Here is an 18,097-nt window from a genome sequence, read left to right on the forward strand (position 1 = left end):
ATTATTAATTTTTATTATTTTTTTTGTCATGCAAAACAGCATTAAAATAGATCTACTGGTCTTTTTTAATTAATACACACCACAACACTATTTATATAACTCAAAATTAATACTTTATATTGCACTATAATTGAACACAACTAATAGAAAATGAGTCTGGAGTGAGTTCTGGACCAAGCAGGACAATTTAGCTCACTTGATCTCACTTTCCAGAAAAAAAAATATTTACAACATATTGAGTGTGAAGAACCATTAAATAGTCTAAAGAACCTTTCTGTGCTACAAATAAACTTTTGTGCAATGGAACGTTTCTTTGGATATGGAAATGGAAAGGTTCTTCATGGAACCATACACCTTGCCAAAGAACCATTTAAGAACCTTTTTTTAAGAGTGTATGCACATGCGAATAGTGCAACCAGTGGTCACTTCGCTATCCCATAAGGCTACAGGAGCTGAGCAGTCATCAGATTTGAGAACTAAGAGCTAAAGAAATGAAGGTTGCTCCTCATGATAAACTTGTTTAACAACACCCAAGTACAGTATTTTTGTGGTTGTTGTTGATAGTTTTTATGTGCAAAGCAGGGTTATTATTGGCAACGAAGACCATTTATTTAAATTCTGAAATAAAATAAACAGTAGATGGAAAAACAAACCAAAAAAAATGTAAATGTTGCCTTGGCAACTGAAATATGTTTGGCACTAAAATAAGTTGAAATACTTAAATTGCACTAAAATTGCTAATTGTAAATAAATAAAATTTAAAAAGGGGTTTAAATAGGGTTGCTAGGTCTATGAAACAAAACCAGCCCACTTGCTATTTAAAATGAGCCCATAACTAGCCCATTTGCTTTTTCTCCGTAGTTTTCCCCTCCCCTCTTTGCCTAAATCGCATTCCGGGAAGTTGGGGGAGATCACTTTAACCAGCGGACAAAAACTCAACCAGCAGCACTAGTGTAAATGTAGCCCAATTCCACGGTGACCGTGATTTCACCAAGTACAACATGTTCCTGGATCAACATCCTTGTTGATCCTGGAACAACATTCCTATCAACCAATCAGAATTGAGGGATAACTTTTCAGGAAATATCTGTTTTAGGCTTACAATCAGGGTTAGGTGCTTCTACACCCTTGTTAATTTCACACTGTTTTAGGAATAAATTATTGTTAGGGTTAGGTTTAAGGGTAGGGATTGGGTTAAGTCTATATTTTTGGACAGTTATGTTGATCCAGGATCAACAAAAGGTGTTGATCCAGGAACATGTCTTACTTGGCAAAATCACGGCGACCCAATTCCACAGTAAGACTGTAGACTTGGCAACACTGAAAATCGAGCTAAAAATAAAACTGAAATAAAAATAAATTAAACCAACATATTAATATTTAAATAAAAGCAAACATGAATGAAAAGTGACTAAAATTCTAATAAAAACTGAAAATATAAAAACAAAACTAATTCACAATATTAACACAAACTGTAATAGTGTATAAATAAAATTAAATAATACAGGTCATGGCGTCGCTAGGCCATTTTTAGGGGGGCTATAGCCTAATTTTTTTTATTAGCTCCATACAACAAATTTGTGATCGCCTCAGTCCCCTGTAAATTTCATATGAAAACGGCGGCAGACTTTGATTGGCTCCTCAGTTACCAGCTATCTGGAAAGAAGCGGTAGTGATTCCAATAAGAAAACCTGGTAAGGATGACTAATTAATTAGTAATTAGTAATCCTATTAGTTACAGACCAATAGCGCTCACATCCAATCTATGTAAAATCATGGAAAGGATGATAGCGGATAGACTTGTGTCCTTGAAAAAAGAGGATTACTGGCTAATTGTCAAAGTGGCTTTAGGAAGGGAAGAAGCACAATAGATTCTGTGGTGAGATTGGAGACTGAAATAAGAAAGGCGCAAGCAAATAGAGAGTCTGTAATTTCAGTATTTTTCGATATAGAAAAAGCCTACGACATGATGTGGAAGGAGGGGTTATTAATCAAACTAAGTAAGATAGGGGTTGAAGGAAGAAGGTTTAACTGGATCAAAGATTTTCTGTTTGGAAGGAAAATACAAATAAGGATTGGGGCAGATTTATCAGATCAATACATAGTTGATAATGGCACACCACAAGGCAGTGTGATAAGCACATTACTTTTCATTATTATGATTAATGATGTATTTGGAACAGTTCCAGAAGATATAGGAAGGTTTTTGTTCGCAGATGACGGGGCGCTGTGGAAGAGAGGAAGGAATATGGAATATTTTACCAGGGAAATACAGGAAGCAATTGATATAGTGGTGGAGTGGGGCTATAATTGGGGGGTTAGGTTTTCTATAGAGAAGACTCAGTCAGTCTTCTTTACCAGAAAAAGAATTCAGGAAGGAACAAAGTTAAGAATGTATGGGAGAGATTTAGAGAAAGTTGAAACTTTTAATTTCTTGGAATTAATTTGGATTCACGATTGACATTTGCAGATCATATCAGGAGAATGGAGGAAAAGTGCAAAAGAGTAATACATTTAATGAGATGTTTGAGGGGAAAAGAATGGGGTACAAGTAGATTATCAATGAAGAGAATATATGTGGCTCTAATTTGATCGGTGTTAGATTATGGCTGTGTGGTTTTTGGTTCTGCAGCTCAATCTCTGTTAAAAAAGCTTGATGTAATCCAGGCACAGGCCTTGAGGTTGTGTTGTGTTGTGGAGCTTTTAAAACTACCAATGTCAGCATTACAGGTAGAAATAAGAGAATATCCTTTAGATTTAAGAAGGAAGCAGTTGATGGTAAATCATTGGGCAGGTTTACAAGGGTATAATTATTCACATCCTACTAAGGCAATGTTACAGGAGAGCTGGGAATATGGGAAAAGGCTAAATGAGAACATTGGTAGGATTGGAAATGACACCGCTAAAGTTAAAATTACAATTATTTTTAATTTGAGGAAAAGTTGCACTGTAGTTTATGCAGAAATGGCTCCCTAGAAGTTAGATTGGCCTGAGGTAGATTGGTTTGTGTTAGAGGAAAAAAGGAGGGCAAAGGAAGGTATAAATCTAAAAATAGTCTTCAACAATCAGATGGCAGAAAAGTATAATTATTACATACAGGTTTATACAGATGGTGCCAAGGAACCAGAGACGGAAGTAACAGGATTGAGTGTGGTGGTTCCAGGTAAAGGAATTGAAATTAATAGAAGAACACCTAATATGTTAGGGGTTTATACAGTGGAAATGCTGGCAATATTAATCGCTGTACGATGGGTGGAAAAGGCAGGGCAGGATAAAATTTTGGTTTGATCAGATTGATCATCAGTTTTAGCAAGTACAAGGTCATTCTATTCAAAAAGTCGGCAATATATACTGTTTGAAGTCCTACAGTCAGTGACAAGAATATCTAATCAAGGAAGGCAGATAACATTTTTATGGGTACCAGGACATGTAGGGATAAGCGGAAATTAAATGGCAGATAAATTAGCTAAAATGGCGTTAAAAAAAGGAAACATAGAAATGCAAGTAAGTATCATTAAAGCAGAGGTTAAAAGTGTGATATGGAAGACAATGAATCAAATGTGGCAAGAGAGGTGGGACAGAGATGGCATTGATATCAAACCCAGAGGGAGGTTAAATGTTCAGTGATTGGAAGTGGAAATCGCAGAGAGGAAACAGTCATATCTAGGTTAAGATTGGGACATTGTTTATTAAATAAAACACTCAAGTTGATAGGAAAACATGATACTGGATTGTGTGAGGTTTGCCAGGAAGAGGAGTCAGTGGAGCATGTGGTCTTGAGGTGCAGCAGGTATGATGTTCAGAGAGAGTTGATGAGGAATAAGTTGAGAGAGATAGAGGTTCAGGACATGACATTAAAAGGGCTATTGAGCACACAACATAGGGCACAGACTAGAATTCTTATGGATATCTTAAGGGACACGGGTTTTTAATAGAGTATGAAGAGTTATGAGTATTGAGGAAGGTTAAAATTATTATTATTATTATTATTATTATATAGTAGAATAAGGATGAAGTGTGTGGATTGACGCGGCTGGGTGGAGCAGAGAAGTCCTGCTGGGTTGGTTTTGGCAACAGCTGATCTGTGACTGGAGTGTGCATGGTAGGTAGTGACGTAGAGTCCGGAAGGGATTCGGAAATGGAGGATGAAATGTTTGGCGTGGATGAAGAAGGAGGGAACGGGAATAATGAGTGGAGTTTAGTAGAAAATCGGAAAAGAAAGAAAATCTGGAGTAATACATCTGAAACTGACAGTGGAAATGAAAATCATCCGATAAGAGGAAAGAAAGAGAAGTTCAAGGTAATGATGAAGTTTGTGGATGAGTCTTTTAAGATAATAAATCCGCTGAAACTGTCTAAAGTAATTAAGGAAACGATAGGATCGATAGAAAGTGTCAAGAAGTTGAGAGATGGAAGATTAATCCTATATTGTAAGGATAGTAGGCAACAAAAAGTGGCATTGAAAATAAAGTCGATTTGTGCACAAAAAGTGATCTGCTCGATACCGGAAGAAAAGAAATGGGTCAAAGGAGTAATAACTGGTATCCCAACTGAAGTGACAGTAGAAAAGATCAAGAAAAGTCTAACTGGGGCGGCAGTGATTGAGGTTAAAAGACTGAAATACAGCAGAAATAATGAAAAGGTTGATAGCCTTTCAGTAATGATTCACTTTGATGTGGATAAATTACCGGACAAAGTATTCTTAGGATTCATTAGCTTCCCAGTCAGACTTTATGTTCCTCCTCCATTAAGATGTTTTAAATGCCAAAAAATTGGTCATGTGGCAGCTGTTTGCAGAGGTAAACAACGATGTGCAAGGTGTGGCGGTGAGCATGAATATGGCAAATGCGGACAAGGAGTTAACCCAAAGTGTTGTAATTGTGGAGAAGAACATAGTGCGGGTTATGGAGGATGTAAAGTGAGGAAGCATGCAGCACAAGTGCAGACTGTAAGAACAGAGGAGGGATTGTCATATTCTGAGGCACTAAAAAAAGTGGGAAAGACTCCAGAGCTAGAAGAGAACAAAAAGATAGTTCCTAATCAAAAGATGGATAAAGTGCAAGAAACAACAAAAGAGAGTATAAGGGTTTATGACAAAGTGGCATTTGTCACGTTTATGGCGGAAGTGGTGAATTGTTCTGCACAAACGGAAAGCCGGACAGAGAGAATCAAAATTATAATAAAAGCAGCTGAAAAATACCTAGAGATAGAGGGCATTTCAGTGGAAATGATTAATGACAAACTAAAGATGCAAGCATCAAATACTCAAACAGTATGTGGTGGTTCATAATGGTGTTAACAATATTTCAATGGAATGCAAGAAGCTTAATTGCAAATGGGCAAGAATTTAAAAAGCACATATCTAATCATGAAAACAAACCGGATATAATTTGTGTTCAAGAAACATGGTTAAAACCTCAGCTAAATTTTAGTTTACAAGGGTATGTGGCGATTAGAAGAGATAGGAAACAAGGGAATGGTGGAGGGGTAGCAACATTTATAAAACAAGGAATTGGATACAGAAATGTTGAGATTGCAGATCACGAGGTGGTGGTGATTGAAATCTGGGAAGGGAGGTATAGTATTAAAATAATTAATTTTTATAATCCTTGGGGAGAAGGAGGGAATTGGGTGAATTAGTCTGTAAACCTATTATCTGATTCACACTCCGAAGCTCATGGTGGCGGTAATGTACCAATTACGCTGGATGCCAACCGCCGTGAAACATTAAAAAGAAGAAGAAGATCGGCTAGTCCCCGTCTTTCAGCGCGTTCTTTTTCAATCTGCAGACCACTGCGGCTCAGAGCGAGAAACAGAGGAGGTGTGTGTTTATCGATAGATTGTTATAATATTTGCATCTGCGCAGTTCTTTGTCATTAATACAGTTTACAAAATATCATGGGGGAGCAATCGGTTCCCCATCTACTGTAACCTAAGTTTTCGCAGCGTTCACCCCTCATCACACCACAGCTGTTTCCTCCAGTGAAAATGAAGCACATGAATGCATACTTTATAAAACGGTCATGTTGCCATTTTCATTTGAAGATTTAACATTCAATGCAATACATATTCCAGTGCATGTGGCAAAGAAGTTTGCATACTTGAGCTAAGGAAAGAGGGTTGTACTAGAAATGCAAACAGTAAAATTTTGTGTTTGTACAGTAAAGTGTGTATGTGTGTGTGTGTGTGTGAGAGGTGTGTATTTGGCTTATTCAGTTATATGTTATACCTATGCAACACAGTGGAATACTGCAATAAGTTTAGTATACAACCCCTATTAGTCAAACATTTACACACACACACACACACACACACACACACATATATATATATATATATATATAGGCTATATATGAGGCTATATACCCTCATTGGTAAATGAAAATCCTATAATCGCCCCTGATACAAGTGCCCCATGCAATAACATTTGCTAAGCATGATCTCCAGAATGTTATAAATTCACCTTGGACTGTAATGTTGATTGTGCTTCTCTCAATGCCAAAGTCATTTTTTGCTTCACAGGTGTAAATCCCTGAATCAGTTATTTGGATTGATGAGATGTTTAAAAGCACAGTTGATTTGTTCGGATCTCCTGTCGCAATGCTCTGGGACTGTCTGTACAGTTTCAGTTCTGCTGGCCCGCCATCTGAAGAACAGAATATTCTTATGCTCTCTCCTTCTTTGGGCTCTTCTCTATGGCTTAACTGGATTTTGGGGATGTTTGGAGGACCTGCATTTAAAAAAAAAAAAAAAAAAGGTTAAAGATCATGGCCAGGTTTAAAATGATTGGACAAGACAGTTGATTTCATCATGAGTTAATTTACTCACCTACAACAGTGAGTTTTACTCTCATTTGCTGGCTTCCCATGTCATTACTAACGTTACAACGATACCAACCTGCCTGAGACCAGGAAGCATTATTTATTATCAACTTGTTGTTCTGACTCTGGAGTTCAGGCTCAGTCTCCCCTAGTTTCCACCAAAAGATCGTTGGTTTGGGGTTTCCGTCTGCATGACATGTTATCTCCAAACGTTCGCCAAGCTTTACCGAGGTATTATTACTGGAAACTGTTATAGTCCCTGGACCATCTGGGAATAAAATGTAGAGTTTTCATTGATGACACATGAAAAGGGATTTAAAGGGGTCATGAACTGAGAAACCAAAATTCCCTAGACATGTAAGGCATATTTTTACAAGAGGTCATTGGTGACCAGACGTGCCACTTCCCAGGGACACGTTCTGCACAGGATTTCTAAATTGCCTAAAATAACCAGGTGTTGGTTGTTTTTGCTGTGCCGATTGCTGTATGACAATAAAGTACAGCGAGAGATAGAGAGCAGAGCAGACAGCTCCATGCTTTCGAATCACTCTCAACGGTACTTTGATGTCATACAACAATTGATCGCAGTGCAAACAACCAACACCTCGTTATTTTAGGCAATTTTTAAATCCTGTACAGAACGTGTCCCCGAGAAGTGGCATGTCTGGTCACCTTACTGTACTATAAAAATATCCTGTAAGTTTCAGAACTCAAAACTTTCTTTTTTTAGTCTAAAAATGGCTTATAATGAAGCCAGTCTGCCAAAACGGCAGCTTGAGGAATGTACCATTCTATGATGTAATAGTGTGGATAAGTACCTGCTCCACAGAAGAAGATCAACGCCTGTTTCTACATCAATGCCTGTTTAGCCCCGCCCACCAATTCATGCATGTAGTGTAAATAACATGAGAGGCGAATGCAGGTCTACGCAGAAACCTGCATTCGCCGGAATGATAAATGATAAAAGCACAGCTGTTGTTGTTCCATCATAGCTGGTACAAGTGCAAATAGCAAACGAACAGACAAAAGAAAAACGGCAGTGTTATTATTGTCATAAAGTGGGTCACGTAATTTCAGATCGTTTAGCGTTGGAACGTAAACAACTTCTTCTGTTTCTGTTCTTCACCTCAGAAACCTGTTGCTTTGGTAAAAACTATCTCTAAGGATATGAGAGAAATAGGAGTTTTGCCTGATAGTATACCTTTGCATTGCATACATTTGCAGTCTGATCTAATCACTCGTGAACATGGGGGTGCATCCTGCGCACCCAGTTCCAGGGGTGTCCTTTATTTTAGGAAATGATTTGGCTGAGGAAAGGGTTTTACCTGCTTTAGATGTTGATCATCCCATTTCATCTTCTGAAACAGATGAACTAGCTCAGAGTTGCCCTGAAGTTTTCCCCGCTTGTGTCTTTACTTGTGCTCAGGCAAAGGAAAGGAATGATGAGATTGTATTGAATGATACTATTTTGTGTGTAGGGAGGAGACTGGAGAAGATGCAGCGCTGAGTGTTTCGGTTCATAAAGACTCTGAAGTTATGAATGTTCATGTCCCTTTGTCTCTGCCTGTTACTCGTGAGAAAATTGCGGAGGCTCAGAGAGAGGATAAATCCTTGGTTAAATGTTTCGCTGTGGGCAGAGATGGCAAAGGCAAAGGTGCTTATTATACTGTAGAAGACGGCTTGCTGATACAAAAATGGCAGCCGAAAGTTAGTGCAAGCGACGAGGGTTCAACAGTATATCAAGTATTAATTCCCCCAGCATATTGAGTTCATGTACTTTCTCTTGCTCAGTGGCGTACACAGACACCTGGAGGGGCAGGGAGAAATGGCGTTTTGAGGGCACAATCGTGGTCTGGGGGCAACTAGACCAGACCGAAAGGGCACATTAGCATTGGCGATAAACGGGGCAGGGACTACAAGCCAGCCACCCTATACCAACCCTGCACACCACTGCTCTTGCTCAAGATCCATATTTATCTGGACATTTAGGGGTAACCAAAACGTATAACCACGTTTTGCACCATTTGTTTTTTTTTTGGCCTGGACTTAAGAAAGATGTAGCAAATTATTGCCGTACAAGTTATATCTGTCAATATATGGGGAATCCGAATGAGGTTATTTCCCCAGCTCCACTCATACCAATTCCAGCATTGGGTGAGCTGTTTGAGCATGTGATTGTCGATTGCATGGGACCTCTACTTAAGATGAAATCTGTTAATCAGTTTATTCTTATTATCATGTGTACCACCACTCGTTATCCAGAAGCTATACCCTTGTGTAAAATTGCTGCCAAGTCTGTAATTAAGTCTGTTGTCAAGTTTTTTTTTTTTCTACTTTTGGATTGCCTAAAGTTGTGCAGAGTGACCAAGGTACGAATTTCCTTTCCAAGTTGTTTGCACAGGTGTTGAGTTCCCTTAATATCACACAGCATGTGTTGACTCCATATCATCCAGAGAGTCAGGGGGCTTTAGAAAGATTTAATCAAACCCTGAAATCAATGTTGAAGAAGTACTGAGTGGAAACGGGTAATGAATTAGGATGAGGGAATTCCTTTACAGGAGTCATTAAGATTTAGCCCTGCCAATTTGGTCTTCGGTCATTCTATTAGGGGACCTTTAAAGGTTCTTAAAGAACAAAGGCTAGGCATTAATTGTGACTTGAGTCCAAAGGTGAATGTGTTAGATTATGTTTGTAGACTCTGTGAACGCGTACAGAAGGCTTGCAAGCTAGCTAAAGAATTCTGTCTCAGACACAGTGTGAAAAAACGATTTGCCAAAAACAGTTCCCTGTTAATTTTCTGTAGGTGACAAGGTATTAGTGTTGTTGCCCATACCAGGGTCAGCATTATCCACATGTTTTGCAGGGCCATATAAAAAAATGTGGGGGAAAAGAGTGAGACTGATTATGTACTCAGTACACCGGACAGGAAACATCAGAAACGTATTTGTCATATCAACATGTTGAAAACCTATTATTCCAGAGATGATGCACTAGCAGAACTTAAAGGGGTCATATGATGCGATTTCAATTTTTCCTTTCTCTTTGGAGTGTTACAAGCTCTTGGTGCATAAAGAAGATCTGTAAAGTTGCAAGCCCGGCGTCGTCACATGTGGTTGCCGCAAGCCTCCTTCGTCAAACCCGCTGGGCGCCGCTCACTCAAGCCGCTGTGTATTTAGTTGTGAAAGCGAAACTACTTTGTTTGGCCTTCCAAAAAGAGGACATAATGTTTCTATAAAGTGGGGCAGTTCCAACTTTGCAAGGACAGTCTGGCGCTTCTGACTCACAGCCTTTAAGAACCGTATTTTATATTTAAAGGATTTGCCACTGATGATTCAAACGCGAGTTTGAGCAGTGTAGAGTAGCGCTTGTTAAAGGTTAGTTCACCTAAAAATGAAATTCTGCCTTAATTTACACACCCTCAAGTTGTTTTAAACCCATTGGAGTTTCTTTCTTCTTTTATGTTCGACAAGTAAGAAACTTAAAATAATTTTGAAACAAATTGAGGGTGAGTAAATGATGACAGAATTTTTGGGTGAAATATCCCTTTAACTGGTATCGAGCCCAGAATATTCCTTTAATAAAAGTTGGAGTGCATTACCCAACAACTTACATTCAGCAGTTGTTGTTCTCTCCCGATCGATGAGATTCAGTTTCAGTGTTGCCTTGCAACTAATATTCTTGCCCAGATCATCGACAGAAGGTGTGTAATTGAACACAGAGGAATAATTCTTAACATGGTCTAAAATTGGTTCATCAGTTTCTTCCTCACGGAGGGTCTTATCTCCACGAAGCCACTCAATCTGAAACTTGTCCAAAGGGTAAATGTTGTGGACTGTGCAGATAAGCTTCTGTTCTTGGTTTGCTATCAAACTCTTTATTTTGGGCAGTATGGGATCTTCTGGAAATGCTGCAGAAAACACACTTCATCATAACAGCATCCAAATCATTTACACAATAAATGCTGTAATGGTTTACTTTTTTCACACTCTGTTTAGATCATCATAGCTTTAAACCTAATAAATAATAATAATAATAATAATAATAATAGCCTAAATATAATTACCATAGAGACAGTGTTATTGTTAGTTTTAAGGAAACATCATCATTAATGTTTACTAAAACAACATCATCATCGGTTTGACAACACGTTCTGCAAATACTCACAAACGAACCTGGCTGGGACATGATGATTCCTTAGCTATTGGATATTATTAGCCTAAATAAGCAGGTGAAATACACAATTACTATAACTCTGAAACTTTATGTAAGCTGGCTATCTTAATTTCACAACTTGTTGCAGTCCCCCCTTGGATCATTTACGCTGTGGTCTGTGTTGCTTGCAACGCTTTTTTTGTTGGTCGTGTTGTGAGTGTTTGCAGCACGTGTTGTCAAATTAATGTAGGTGTAAGTTAAAATTCTTTCATTTTAAAATTCTCTTTCACTATCATTTACTTTATGTCCTAGATCAATATGACTTTCTTCAGGAGAACACAGATATTTTAGAAAAATAATCCATATTTTCCAATCCATATAATGCAAGTAGATGTACCCCTCAAAGTGGACTATATGCACTGAGTGTTCTTTACCACTTGCGCATAAAGATAAGCCAGCACATAAACGTCATTTGATGTTGTGGTAATAGGTAGAGACTCTTGAAACCCTCACAGAAACCTCTCCTGCCTTGTTTTTGTCAGAAACTGAGAAACAAAATAATTGTTATCACCATAAATAATGATAGCAGCATTAACATGCAGTTTCATGTTATTTAACAACATACATGCCAAGCCTGGTAATCCCAGGAGAGTACCTACACGCGTAGTTGTACTTTTTAAATGCTGACACTAAACACTATTGTAACTGCTCAGGCTAACATTAGCTAGCTATCTCATAAACAACGTCAATGGTATTCTTGATAATCGTTAACTTATCTTCATAGTCATGAACACATTTTTTAAACACTATTTTAAAGCCTTTAAATTTCTCAGCTATTTCTTCAGCTGTGCAGTGAAATTCGCTTTAAAGATTCATTTTTCATTCATGAAGCTGACATTAAAAAATGTTTCAAAAATGTGTCTCCTGGTGGAAAACAAAGACTTTTAAGATGAAAATGACACGAAATTACCATTGTAACCAGTAGATGGCAGCAGAAGATCAATCATTAGCTCAGGTGCCATTTCAACTAGCTTCTAAAAAAGCACGTCTTGCTTTTGGATTTATTAGAAAATTACTATTATAAGAAACTTTAGTCTTTTACTGTACTGAAGTATGAAATGCAAGTGCAGGAAGTCACAAAGTCTCATGTCATTTAAAAAATAATAAACCCAGACACCAACAACCTAGAAGAGTTAAAAGATGAGTTAAAAGATGGCGCCTGTGTACGTGGAGAGCCATCTACTGATTTCGGCTATGTTTATTGGTTGTTTTTATGTGCCCCTGCTGTCCCCTGCTCACGACCTGGATTTTCTGTTTATCACCGAGACCTGGGGGAAGGTAGGGGACCTCAGTCCATATTCTGAACTTGTTCCAGCCAACTATAACTTTTACAATGCTCCGCGATCATCAGGCAGAGGCGGCGGGCTAGCTATCATTGCTAAAGATTCTTTCAGACCTCGATGCCGTCTGTTATCTTCTGCCACCTTCACGAGTTTTGAAGCTCAGCTTTTACTTCTGAACTGGTCTGAACCTGTGGTCTTAGCTCTGATCTATCGGCCACCACATCTAATTAAAGACTTAATAGTAGAGTTTTCAGAGTTTGTAGGGGATTTGCTCACTAAATATGATCGCATCCTTATTTTAGGTGACTTTAATGTCCATGTATGTTGCCCCTCTAAGCAGCTAACTTCTGAGTTTTTAAACATCATTGACTCTTTTAACCTGCTGCAGTGGGTTAATCATCCTACACATACAGATGGACACATTTTGGACCTAATTTTGTCACATGGTCTATCTATCACTGACGTTGAAGTTGTTGATTCTGTTATCTCTGATCATTTTCCTGTTTTATTTAAATTGTCCCTCCCACTGCCTTCTCTTACACCTGCCTCTGATGGTACACAAGCCCGTGAATATTTGCCTCATTTTTGTGAGGATTTTGTCAAGCTCTATAATGAGGTCCAACCCTCTTTTATCATTAGAGTCTCTATTACCTGATCTTGATGCTGAAAATCATTTTATCGTTTTAAATACTGCATGGACAGATATTTTAAACCTTACAGCTCCTTTTAAGCTCTTTAAGCCAAAATCTACATCTAAATCAGAGCCATGGGTTGATCATAGTATTCGTTCCTTGAGACAGGTATGCAGGAAAGCAGAAAGGAAGTGGAAAAAGGACAATTTACAGATTTCTTATGAGATCTTAAAGAATTGCCTATCGTCATATCAGAATGCTGTTAAGAAAGCCAAGGCTTCCTATTTTTCTAAACTGATTAAGAAACATCACCACACCCCAAAATCTCTTTTTTCTGTTATCAACTCCGTTCTAACGCCCCCTGTAAATTCTCTTCACTACCCGTCTTTGGCATTTTATGAGGATTTCTCTAGTTATTTTGGCAATAAAGCTTCAAGTTTGAGGGCCCAGTTTCTGGTCTCCGATCAGGAAATACCAACAGAGATGACTTCACCTGTCCTGTGGACTTTCAATCCTGTCTCTCTACATTCTGTAAAGGAAGTCATGCTTAAACTTAAACTCTCCTTTAGTTTGCATGACACTATACATCCTTTCTATTTGAGACAAATATTTGACACTGTCGATCCTGGGCTGGTGTCGCTATTTAACAAATCTTTGCTTGAAGGAGCTGTACTTTCTAGTTTGAAAATTGCCTCGCTTACACCTGTACTAAAGAAATCCTCACTTGATGCCTCTATTTCATCAAATTTCTGTCCGATCTCCATTTTGCCATTTATTTCCAAAAAAATTGTGTTTTTACACAGCTGAACTTCCTGGCTGACAATCATATTCTTGAGAAGTTTCAGTCTGGGTTTATATCACTGCACAGCACAGAAACCGCTCTTGTAAGAGTTCTTAATGATATTTATAAGGCAACAGATTCGGGGGACTCTGTCATTTTAGTAATGTTAGACCTGTCCTCTGCTTTTGATACGAGTCGATCATGCGATCCTTATCTCTCGGCTGGAGTGTTGCGTTGGGCTAGGGGGGGCTATTTTAAGTTGGTTCAAATCTTTTCTATCCAATAGACATTTCTCTGTAAAAATAGACGTTTCTCTTCTTCTCTTCGCAGTCTATCCTGTGGTGTGCCTCAAGGCTCTGTTTTAGCTCCTGTCCTTTTTTCTCTCTATCTTCTCCCTTTGGGTTCCATTTTTAGGAAACATAATGTTTCATTTAATTGCTATGCCAATGATATGCAAATCTATATGCCTGTGTCTAGGAAAAATAAGAGTGCTCTAGGCAACCTAACAGCATGTCTTGAGGATGTGAAAGCTTGGCTTGCCAAGAATTTTCTTTTTCTGAAAACAGAAGTCATTGTTTTTGACCCCTCAGAATTCAGGCCAAGAAATCACCTTGACCTTGAATCTTTAAATCAATTCATCTCGCCCCAAGTACGGAATCTAGGTGTGATGTAGATAGTTGCCTCAGCTTTGACAAGCAGATTAGCATGGTCATTGGGTCCAGCTTTTTCTTTCTTTGTTCTCTATCGAAAATCAAATCCTTTCTTCCTAAGTGCTCCTTGGAGATTGCTATCCATGCTCTTATTACCTCTCGCCTGGATTATTGCAATTTCCTCTATTTTGGTATATCTAAGTCCCAAACGGAACGCTTACAGGTCATTCAAATGGCGCTTTTCCACTGCGTGGTACGACTCGGCTCGGTACGGCTCAGTACGGTATGGCCCAGCTCGGCTCGGTTTGCGTTTCCACTGCAGTTTAGTATCGCTTTAGAGTGGGCGGGATTATTCACATGTCATTATAGTTGCGCCGCCTCTACTGCCGCGACTCCTAAAAAACTTTTTCATTCCGCATCGCCCCATCAAGCTCTCACTGGATCCGCTCCTCTGCTATCAACGAGAGCAACGTCTGTACTTCCTCAACAGGAGGAACAGCCACTTTTTGGTTGTTAAAAAAAGGTGCGCTCGTTCAAAACAGTTGCATTCGATCCTTCGCTGGCTGTGCTGATTTAAATCTAGCGGTTCTTTTGTGTTTGTGTCACAAGTTCATTGACGCAGGTAGTGACGATTCTCTCCGGCCAATCCGTGATCAGCAGAGTTTACACGTCACGATTTGGTAACGGTACGGTTTGCTTGGAACCCCAACCGAAGTGGTACTAAAAAAAGTACCAAGTACTGTACCCAGTGGAAAACCCCCCAAAAGTGAACCGTACCGAGCCGTACCGTGCCATACCATGCAGTGGAAAAGCGCCAAAAATGCTGGAGATGACTTTCAACCAGCATAACAAAAAATGTTTCTGAAGACAATCACCTATTGCACCTTTAATGCAAAGCTCTATTTTGACATCGGTTTGTCCGATGTTTTGTTTCTTCCATCGCTACAGTTATCGGTGTCAATCACAGCAATGACAATTTAGTAGATTCATTCGCAGAATTATTTACACTCGTGTTTGTTATTCCTGAAACGGTACATGTGGACGTTTGGTCTTCTTTGACAAATCAAATTTTTCTTCAGATTGTGAAGAGAAACCGAGCAAAGGGTGCTCCCCTTATAGCGCAACTGATTTTGACAGTTGACCGGAAATGACTGAGCTGGCTTATATAAAACCAGGAAGTAACCGTGCATTGACGCTTCAAAAACCATGCAAAATTAACATAATAATCCATATACCCTAATTGATGAATAAATGTCTTCTGAAGCAAAACAATAAGTGTGTGAGAGAAAAATACTAATATTTAAAACTTTTACTTTCAGCCAGCTGTCAAATGTGCATTCGCTTGACATGAGCATTAGCAGACTCTGTACGTGTGTTGTGAAACTTGCATGAGAAGTCATGTGGAAGCACAGAGTACTGTCACTTATCGTGCGAGTTTCACCAAAACCTTTGATTTTTGGATTGTTTTCATAAAAATCTCCATTTGTGTTCTACATTAGAAAGTCATACAGTTGTGCTCAATTATTCATACCCTTGGTAAATACGATCAAAGAAGGCTTTGAAAATAAATCTGCATTGTTTATCCATTTGATCTTTCATTCAAAAATCTTAACCTTTAACTGAAGGTTTATATTTTTTTTCTCTAATACACAATGACTACAATTATTTGTAGCCCTAGAAATCCTTATAAGTAAAATATATCTTTATATGTATATTCCCATTAATATTTGCATTTTTTTTTTTATCACACCAGGGCGACTAGGAACATGAAATTATCCAGGAATATAAATATGAGGGAAAACAAAGGCCAAATTCCCTTAGTCATTCATCACAATGAGTAAAACCAAAGAATATAATTCTGATGTGGAGCAAAAGATTACTGAACTTCACAAATTAGAAAGTGGCTGTAAGAAAATATCTGAAACATTGAAAATTCCCCTTTCCACCATCAGGGCAATAATTAAGAATTTCCAATAAACAGAAAATGTTACAGATCTGCCTGGAAGAGGTCTTGTGTCTATATCGTCCTAATGCATGGTGAGGAGGAGAGGTTGAATGGCCAAAGACTCTCCAAGGATCACAGCTGGAGAATTGCAAAAAATAGTTTTTGGGCCAGAAAGTATAAAAAAAAAAACTTCAACTGGAACTTCAAACAGGACTGGGTATTATGGTCAGATGAAACTAAAAAATGAGTTTTTTAGCAGCAAACACTCAAAATGGGTTTGGTGCAAACAGCGATAAAAAGTACCCCATGTGTACAATGAAATATACTGCTGGATCTTAAATGTTGTGGGCCTATTTTTGAGATCCTGAATATCTTGTTCAGATAGATCATGGATTCTATCAAATACCAACAGATAAAAAAAAAATCTAAACCTGACTGTCCCTGCTAGAAATCACAACAAAAATGGGTCACTGAGCACAAAACCAAGCTTCTGCCATGGCCGTCCCAGTCCTCCAACCTGAACCCTATAGAAAATGAATGGGGTGAATTGAAGAGAAGAAGCACCAACATGGATCTGGAAATCTGAAGGGTCTGGAGTGATTCTGTATAAAGGAATGGTCTCTTGATCTCTTGTCAGATGTTCTCCAAACTCTTCAGGCATGAGAGACTCAGAGCTGTTATCTTGGCTAGAGGAGGTTGCAAAAGGTATTTAATAAAAGGGTATGATTAATTGTGGCCAATGTGTATTAGAGAAAAAACATTTATTTCATAATGAGACCCACCCACTTTAAATTCCTATTCCCCAATGAAAGGTCAGATTTTTGTTAATTTTGAAAATAAAATATCAAAAGGATTAACGATGCAGATTTAATTTCACAGATTGCTTTGATTATAATTTACCAAGGGTATGATTAATTTTGAGCACAACTGTACATCTGGGACGGCATGCAGACAGGGAAATGATGAAAGAATTTTCATTTTTGGGTGGAGTATCCATTTACAATAGTCATAAGTCATTACACTCAAAAAAAGTAAATCAGCAACTGGTATAAAACTGCTATTTGTAAGGACTGCAATTGTTAACTATTAACTGAAAAATAATTAATTGAATAGTAATTTAAAAAAGTAATTAAAAGCAACACTGGAATAGGTAGATACTAGTAACAAAAAAACGATACATTATTGGAATATTTATGTACCAAGCAGCATAGCTAGTCAGTACAGCAGTAGGTTAGTGGATAAATAAATGCTAGTGATGTTTAAAAGTACTTATTAATGTTAAAACAGCCTGCTATATCCATAAATTAGTAACTGTCTAATTAGCAGTACAGCTGAAATATTACTTACAGAACATTTGTATCTTTGAAATTCTCTCGTCGATCTTGCTGACAAGCAGCTTTGCACACAACTGTATCACTGTGTTTGACAGAGATGTTCCTGATCAGCAGGCGGGAAACATTCTGCTCATTTTTAACCTCTCCACCGAGAAATGTATCCAGTGCTGCTTTCCAGACGAAGGTCACATTATCCGGACAATCATTCACTCGACAGGTCAGCTCCAAATCCTCACCAACATGAATCACTGGATTTAACGGAGTTAATTCCAGTATAAAATTGTTTTCTCCTATGAAAAAAAAAAGTGTACTGTCAAAATAATGAAATGTGGAAGGTTCAAATTGATTAAACAGCTGTGTGAGGTCTTCTTACCTGTTATTACACTAAGAATATTAATCCACAGCGCAAAAGTGATGCATTTCACTCCACACATTTTGC

The 18,097-nt window shown here is 38.3% G+C and overlaps 1 protein-coding gene across 1 annotated transcript in view; it reads right to left on the reverse strand.

Moving 5' to 3' along the window:
* Positions 1-17,741, reverse strand: part of LOC107681695 (vascular cell adhesion protein 1-like) — a 23,087-nt gene extending 5,346 nt beyond the window's left edge. Inside the window, exons 1-4 of the mRNA XM_016478008.1 lie at positions 17,672-17,741; positions 10,432-10,728; positions 6,829-7,089; positions 6,464-6,730 (exon numbers count right to left, since the gene is read on the reverse strand). Coding sequence (XP_016333494.1) covers positions 6,464-6,730; positions 6,829-7,089; positions 10,432-10,728; positions 17,672-17,678 — 832 coding nt within the window. The 5' untranslated portion in view covers positions 17,679-17,741. The remainder of the gene's footprint in view (positions 1-6,463; positions 6,731-6,828; positions 7,090-10,431; positions 10,729-17,671) is intronic.
* Positions 17,742-18,097: the final 356 nt, after the last annotated feature.

The sequence above is a fragment of the Sinocyclocheilus anshuiensis genome, unplaced genomic scaffold (genome assembly GCF_001515605.1).
Source record: "Sinocyclocheilus anshuiensis isolate Anshui unplaced genomic scaffold, SAMN03320099.WGS_v1.1 scaffold436, whole genome shotgun sequence".
Lineage (NCBI taxonomy): Eukaryota > Metazoa > Chordata > Actinopteri > Cypriniformes > Cyprinidae > Sinocyclocheilus > Sinocyclocheilus anshuiensis.